Source organism: Capra hircus, chromosome 13 (assembly GCF_001704415.2).
Source record: "Capra hircus breed San Clemente chromosome 13, ASM170441v1, whole genome shotgun sequence".
Lineage (NCBI taxonomy): Eukaryota > Metazoa > Chordata > Mammalia > Artiodactyla > Bovidae > Capra > Capra hircus.
In genome coordinates, this window is record NC_030820.1 from 21,859,460 (window position 1) to 21,867,987 (window position 8,528).

General features: G+C 48.1%; 1 protein-coding gene across 1 annotated transcript in view; it reads right to left on the reverse strand.

The window, feature by feature from the left end:
* The window catches only part of NEBL (nebulette), a 383,839-nt gene extending 377,101 nt beyond the window's left edge, over positions 1 to 6,738 (reverse strand). Inside the window, exons 1-2 of the mRNA XM_018057076.1 lie at positions 6,545 to 6,738; positions 5,155 to 5,249 (exon numbers count right to left, since the gene is read on the reverse strand). Of these exons, the coding sequence (XP_017912565.1) occupies positions 5,155 to 5,249; positions 6,545 to 6,613 (164 nt within the window). The 5' untranslated portion in view covers positions 6,614 to 6,738. The remainder of the gene's footprint in view (positions 1 to 5,154; positions 5,250 to 6,544) is intronic.

Sequence of the window (8,528 nt, forward strand, 5' to 3'; positions counted from 1 at the left end):
AAAGAGGAGATGAGAGCTGCTGGGTCGCTGGCCTAGATAACCCCCTCACGGCAAGCTGGCTGAACGGAGCTGACCGTTCTGAGTGGCCCGTAACCAGGAGCACCTCGCCCGCATCATCCAGGCTGCAGATAGTCCATAAATATTCACAAGACAGAATGCTAACACAGGCAGAGTGAAAGTAAACACAGCGAACGGCTCCTGCTGGTTTATTTTTAAATTGTTCCAAAATTATGTTAAGTGAAACTATCTGGTGAGAAGGAAGCTTCTTTGGAAGGATAATGAAGCATATTTAGTACAGACACTTGTGTTCCTTCAGGCCCCTAACTGAAGATACACTTGACACAGATACAAGGAATATTAAATGTGGGCAGGTCAGGACAAATGGGCAGCCCCCCAAAAATCCCTGCAAAAGTGATGATTTGGGGAAATTATTGGCAGCGTTGCACTAAGAGATGGCATCATAAACTGGCCCTTCCCCTGACCTAAAATAACGTGCTACTTTGTGATAGTACATGAAATGGCCAGTCACTGGCATTGCGAAGTGATGATACTGCTCAGAATATCTTAAGAACCAATATGTTCTTTACAAACATATAATAAATGCAATTCTGGCACTTACAATACATTAAATTCTCTATTTGACAAACAGCCTTAAGGGGTTTATGTTCTCTGTAGGGCTTGTTGGGTAGCAATACATTTATAGTTTAACTTGGCATACTAATTCACCTACAGATATGAGCAGTGTTTTTTGTCTAATCAGCTAGTGTTATGTTCCCAGCATTTATGAGCAATAAAAATATCGCCTAGTCCTCTTTTCTTTGCAAGTTCCGTGATGGGAAGAAATCTTGAATGTGCAAAAGAATCCACTGCCTGCTGACAAAACATAAAGGCTTGTGGAAACATGACATGTGCTCAAGCCGATCAGTTTGTTTTTAAATATTCTAACAGGGTACACCGCTGCACTGGGAACTAAATGTGTATCATGCCTAATCTTACAACTAGTGTGCACTATACTTTGATCTTTCTATCAAAAGATCAAAATTTAAATAGTATGCAAATTATATTTTACACATGTTCTCCTTTGCATGAAATCAAACAGAAAACTTGTTTCTTCTCTAAACACATGAGAATATAAACAAGCAACACATTTAAACTAAAGAAAATACTCACTACTTTATTCCATTTAAAAAAAAATTGCCCCTGGGTATCAGTTAAAATGAAAAGCCTTTATGTTTTCCTAAAAAACCCTAAATGTCTGCTTATGCTTTCAAATTTTTTCAGCATATTTTAATATTTACTTTAAAGGTTCTTAAGTTAATTACATGCATTATTTTTACAAGAAATGCTACTTAAGTCCTCTTCTTGAAAGCTCTGACAGGTTATGTAAAACAGCAGAAATTAAACAACTGATAGTGAATCTCCAGTAATCAAGAAAAGTTGTCATTTTTATAACAACTGAATGCAAAGTATGAACCTTAATTGGATCCTGGATTTAAATTTAAAAAAAAAAATAGCTACCAAAGATATCCTGAGGCTAGTGAAGGAAATGTGAATATGAACAAGATTTTTAAAGCTATTATGAGATTTCTGTTAAATTTTTAAGTGTGATATTGGCTCTGTAATTCCTTAAGAAAAATATCCTTAGTCTTAGTACCGTGTGATGTCATTTTTAGGGATAAAATATCTTGATGTATGAAACTAACATGATGGCTAAAACTGATGAATGGCCCAACAATAATAAATATATCTAGATAGATAACTAGATAAACAAATGAGGCAAATACTGCAAAATGTTAAGAACAGTTACATCTCAGTGGAGGGTATACGGAAGTTCATTGCCTTATTCTTTGAACCATTTTGTATGCATGAAAATCTTCACAATAAAAAGTTACAGGGGGTAAAGAACAGTCATTTTCATTTAAGCATGTATATATATTCACTCCTGAGCCAAACCAGGGGCAAATAAAATATTACTTTACATGGACATAGAATGTTTCATTTTCTAGTAGCAGTATGCTTCAGAGAATCAATTTTCCATCAGTGACCCAGAGAAATGATGGCAGCCCTTCTGGCCAAGACCACAGGGAACAGCTGATTGACACACAGCACCTGATTTAGAGCAAAGGCATTGGGATCTCCAGAGGGTAATCCACGCTGACCAGTGAATTTACGTGTCAGCCTGTGCCCTTGGAAAAATAAGGGTCAAGAATAGGGGCCTACCAGCCTGGAACAGCAGGCAGAACCTGCAAGCTTGCCAGGCTTGTTTTCTGGGAGACAGCATATCAAGCTGTGACATGAATGTAAAACTAAATTAAACATTTAAGCTGTCAACTGTACTCACTAAAGATGGATTTCTGTCTTCCCTTGTCTCGCTGCTCTATGAAGTGGACCACCAGTTCCGACATTAAGCAAAACATCGGAGATGCTGCTAACCCCCAAAACTCAACCTGAACCTAATAACAAAGCACTAGAAAGTACATAAGAAATTTTAGACAGAAAACCTGTAAGCATTCCATTTAGATACACCTAAAGTATTAAAAATAAGACTCAGATCTATGAAACAACACAGCAGGATATTTCCTATCTACAAAGAGAGGGTTTGCGTTTGGGGGGAGTCCAAATTTCCACAGTTCTGGGCACTGGTTCACTGAAGTCAGGGGACCAACCAGCCAACCATGACTTGCTGCAGAATCTGATGGTCTTTTCTAACTGGAGTGAACTGAAACTCAGCAGTAAGCTTTGAACTTTCAAGTGACCCAAAGCAGTCAAAGACTCCACTTCAGTTACACTTCTTTTTCTTTTGTCCTTTTTTGTTTTTGTCATCTTTTTTCTCCCTCATTCAGTTCTTTGTGTGTGTGAGCATATGTGTATGTCTATAAACATATATTTGTTGTTGTTGTTTAGTCGCTGAGTCGTGTCCAACTCTTTTGAGACACCATTGCAGCCCACCAGGCTTCTCTGTCCATGGGGTTTTCCAGGCAAGAATGCTCGAATGGGTTGCCATTTCCTTCTCCAGGGGATCTTCCCCACCCAAGGGAACCCAAGTCTTCTGCTTGGAAAGCAGGAGATTCTTTACCACTGAGCCACCTGGGAAGCTCATATGTATAGAGTATAGATATATCCTACATACATATATATATACACATAAATACATTATGCATATACATATATATTTGCTGCTGTCTTCTCCTTTTCTCTTTCCTGGCTTTCCTCTTCCTGCCTTTCCCCTTACCCTCCCCATTCCTCCAGGACCACCAAAGTTTCTCACTGGGTTAAACTTCAGACTGTGAAGCTATAAAGAATCCTGATGTGGCCCAAGCAGCCTGATGGAATCAGGCCTCAGGCTGGAAGAGTTACAGGGTTCACTTTCCTTTAACCAAAGACCAATCATCCTGCTTATGGGTCGTAGGGGTGGGATGGGGGGCGGTGCTCTCCATTCTAGTTACTGCTGCCTGCTTTTAATCTCTAACCAAGCCTCCATACCTCTAAGAGAAGCAGGTGATCATGACACTGGGACCTCATTTATTGCTCTGTGTTATTCTAGTAAGAGGCGTGATACAGGAGGGCTGAAAACATCAATGGACTATCTGTGGACTTCACTTATTCAAATCATGAATTCTGTTCAATGCTACCGTTTCACGTTTCTGGTCTATTTGTAAACACTAAACTAGGACCAAAGGAAATACAAAGAGATTCTTAATTAAGTTATTCACCAGAGAGGTATGAGCACATTACATCCGTTTACCAAAAATTTACCATCTACGAAAAAATCACTCCCATGAGTGAAGCAGGAATGAACCACAGGCCCTCCATCTCCAGAAGACCTGAACAAACCTGTTTTCAAAACTCCAGGGAGAATGAATCTCTGGCAATATTCCAGCCAGAAGGCTAGGGCTCCTCTGCTGCCTCCAGGCTGGATAAGCCCCGACAAGGGAACCAGGAAGAAAAAGGTTCAGCCATCAGGGCCAAAAGCCCATAGTCGAAAATAGTTTGAGTGGGAGGATGCTCAAAAAGTGGAGAAACACAGGCGGAGAGTAACAAGGTAGCCATTTGGACACACTGGGCTATGTTGACCATTTGCAGGCTCCAGGAGTGATCTGAGCCCCGTTCCCAGGCTTATCCTCTCAAAGCCTCAACTCCTTCATCTGACAAATGGGAATAATAACAACCCTCTAAGCTGTAAGGTCCGTAATGATTAAATGAGTCAGTATGCACAAAGTGCTTAGCATAGGGCCTGAGGAATGATAAGCACTATATGCTGCTGCTGCTGCCAAGTCACTTCAGTAGTGTCTGACTCTGTGCAACCCCAGAGACGGCAGCCCACCAGGCTCCCCCGTCTCTGGGATTCTCCAGGCAAGAACACTGGAGTGGGTTGCCATTTCCTTCTCCAATGCATGAAAGTGAAAAGTCAAAGTGAAGTCACTTAGTCGTGTCCAACTCCTAGCGACCCCATGGACTGCAGCCCACCAGGCTCCTCCCTCCATGGGATTTGCCAGGCAAGAGTACTGGAGTGGGGTGCCATTGCCTTCTCCAAGCACTGTATAAATGCTACCTAATCACAATTACCATAGATTGGAAGCATGCCAACTGTAAAGCCCACCAAAGATAACTTACCAATTTTAATCTCCACCAACAGACCTACTATTAACCAGTTGGAAATACCCAGGTCTCAATTCTTTGCTTCCCTTTTTAAGCTCCAGCATCTCCAGAGCGGTCTCAGCTAAGGCCAAAGGAGCAAGACTCCTTTCTCCAAGAGACTAGGTTGGGGCAGAAAATGTAGCATGGCCATACCATATGATTAAAATGGAAACTGGCATATGAATAAACTGCAAATCTGACATGCATTTCATAGCTTGCATGTTCTCAGGTGTGTAAGTTCCTCAGCTTCTAACCAATGTCTCTAACTACAACACTGAATCTCAAGAACTAACCTTGTTTGAAGACACACGCAAATCACCCAGCACATCAGAAAGACAAAAATGCAATGACCTTCAGCAAAGTGCATGGCCCCAGAGGATGTGGCATAAACAGATAACTGGTCACCGCCACACCTGGGAGACAACAGCAAGCCAATTCTTCAGAACAGGCAGATCCACCCACTTCTCTGCTCTGCTGCTGCGCCCGCACCTGGCACACCATGTTGGCGATACTTACGCATTACAATAGGGCTTCTTTTCATAGCCTTTGTAGTTGTTCATGTTGAGAGCCATCTTACAGACTTCGCAATGGAAACATCCTTTATGCCAATACTGAAAAAAAATAAATGTTTGAAATGTCAGTACAATGCCAGTTCTTTCCAGGATGGGTACAGAAAACAGACATTTTTAGTCCTCCTTATCTGAAAATACTACAACAAAATGACTGTAGGTACCAGTGGACGTCTCAGACTTTCAGTTAAGTAAATAACGCCGGCAGTTATTAAAACTGAGTTTTAAATGAATCCCCACCGCAGTTTACAGACTCAGATGGAAGAAATGCCGAGGGCTCTGCCCGGATCACACTTCTGTGAGCAGCCAAAAAGGAATTCTGCGCCTGGTTAATAGAGAAATAGAAACTGTGAAGTGGCCTCAAGGAAAATGAATCCAGTTCAAAGCGCCTAAACTGTCTGGGGCATCTTGATAAACAGTGTCCACCGCAAGTCAGGCAACCCGAAGTAGCAAGAGGCGCACTATGTAGGTACCCCTGGTCTCCCCATGCCTGTCCAGCTTCCACTAAATTGCGAGAAAGATGGACTCTGTCTGGAATGACTATAGGGATGACGGCGTGCTCTTAACAGGCATTTGTGTGACCACAGCCAAATTTCACCGGGACCGCCTTCGGCAGGGTTCAATTGTCACTTCGGATAGAGCCAGGGTCTCTCCCCTGGGCCGTTAAACTCCATCCACGCCCGGGAAGGGTAGCGAAGCAGGGCTGCAGGGGCTGGGCTAAAGCCACTTCCTCTGGAATTCCCAACCGGGTGGATTAGCCCCCCGTGGGTCTGGCTCGCCGCGCTCAGCCCGGGCTCTCCGGCGGGGATTATTCTTAGCAATGCGGCAGCGGCTGCCCCATGACATATTAATTACTATTTGCCTCTCCACCTCGCCGCCTTCGTGGGAGGCGCTGGGGCGGGAGTGAGGTGGGGATCCGGGCGGATCCTTGGGGTGCGGGTGCAGGACAAGGAGGGGTCCAAGTGGAGGTGGGAGGGGTGCAGCCAGCCGCACTGCCCCTGGGGGCCCAGCCCCGGCTCTCCCGGCCCCGCGCCGCGCTCGGCCAGGCGCCCTCCGCAGCCGCTCTGCCGCCGCCGGCGCAGCGCCGCACCCCCGCCGCCCGCACCCCGACAAAAGCCTTTCCCGGTTCCAACATCACGGTCGCCACGCGTGCTCTCTGGCACTCCTGCGGGCGTCTTCGTGTGCCCTCACCCGATGCCAAGACTTACACACACACACATACACACACACAGGCGCAAACCCACTCTTCTCTTTTCAACCGAGATGCCAAAACTTCTCCGAGCAGGTGCAGCCCGGAGCCCGGCAGGTCTCGGCTGGCCCAGCGCCCCCTCGCTCACCTTATCCAAGCAGTTGACTTTCTCGGTGGGATACACGACTTTCCCGCAGCGGGCGCACTGGGGGTTCATTGTCGCGGTTCCCGGGGGCGGCGGCTGGGCGGCGGCGGCGGCGGCTGGGGGCTCCGAGGAGCCGCTGTGACATCCCCCGGCGAGCCCCGCACCGCCTCGGGGCAGGCGGGAGGGCGGCGGGCGGCCGGGCGCGGGGCCGGGGGCGAGCGGGCGGCGCGGCGCGCGGGGAGGCGGCGGCGGCGCGGGTGGGTGCGCAGCGGGGCCTGGCGCCGGGGGGGGCGGCCGCGCTCGCGGGCTCGGGCTCGGCTCCGGCTCGGGCTCCGCGCCGCTCGCTCTGCGCCGCTCGCACTCCAGGTACCGGTGACTCACACAGACACTCGCTCCCGCCCCTCGCGCTCACTCGCTCCCCCGCCTCGCCGCCGCGGCGCAGGCCAAACCCACCGGCGCGCCCCGACCGAAGTGGCAGGGAACGAGCACGTCGGGCCCCGGGGGAGGGCGGGCGAAGCGCGGGTGGGGGGAGGGCGGACGCCCGGCAAGCTCCGCAGACAGCGCGCCCCGGAGGCCTGGGAGCGCGCCTCCGGCCGCTGCCGCAGCAGGGGCGGCCAGGTGGGCGGCGGCGGCGGTTTGGGGGACAACGCGGGGCGGGGAGGGCTCAAGCCCGCGCACTCCTTGCCCCCAATTTCTCCTCTCTGCGGCCCCAGCCGGTACCCCACCCCCACTCCAAGGCAGACTGACGTTCTTGGTGCCCAAAGGTCGCGCGGAGCGGGGGGCGGGGGTACGCCCACCCTCCTCCTCCAGCCTCGGGTCGCGGGCGGCGGCGCAGGAACGCCCGGCGCAGCGCCCAGTCCCTGGGCAGAGGATGGTCCAGGAGCGCGCAGCGACGCGCTCAGGCCCGGGAGCCCGGAGACCTGCGGGGAACCTGGGGATTCACGTCCCCGAAGCGCCCTGCGCTGTGCCGCGCCTGTTCCTAAGGGTCTTCTCCCCGAGAAAGCGTTCCCCGCGTGCCGCGTGAAGTCCTCGGACCCTGGATGGGGGCCTCACTGGCTCCCCACCACTGCACTTTTTATATCTATTCTTGAAGAACGATTGGTCATTTTAGACCCGAATCAAGTCTTTCCTGATTAATTAAACGGTCGTCATTCTGTATTTTTAGCTGTATTTTTGCAATTAAACAACGTAGGGTCTACGAAAAGTTCTTCACTTCCATTAAGGGATGCAATTACAAACTCATGGTCCTAACCAGAAGGGCCAGAAATCAAGTTGAAGGCCCAGTGTAGGATATCAAATGGAATTAGAATCGGTTTGTTATTTTAATAAGGTCATTGGACTCGCTTTGTAAAACGCAGCAGAATGGAGCTACTCGGCCTGAGTTGAAAGCCCAACCCTCCCATTTACTGTCACAAATACGCAAATAGCCTCTCTATGCTTCAATTTTCACATCTGCAAAATGGGAATAACATCGCACAGCAAAACAGCTCCTGGTCTCCTAGTGTGAGGATTTTATGAGTCAGCAGTTCTGAAGTGTTTCAACCTGCCTGGCTCTTGGTAAACACTATGGAAGTGTCAGCAAGGATTATCACAGGCCAGTTGTAACAAACAAGCAAACACATTCCAGTTGCTGGTACACAGATTAAGATTCAGCAATGCCACTCAACTACTGTAGCAAATATTAGTTGTTAAAAAAAAAAAAAAATCATAGCTGGAGCTTTTCGGGGGGGAAAAAAGAAAGCTACTAAGTTCTGAGCTCCTCAGGCAGGCATGCTGATGAAATACAATTTAGATTGAGGCTGTAATGTTTGACTTTTCAAAAGAGATTATTTCTTAAAAGAGATCCATCCACCACCGCAGCAGCCTTTGAATTACTATTTGCCTGCTCATAAGTCAACCTCAAAAGCAAATAAAGCAATAATTTGCTGTCAGAGAGGATCCCTTGTCATTTAAAAACACCTCAGAGCTCATTAGAAATGCTTAAGGC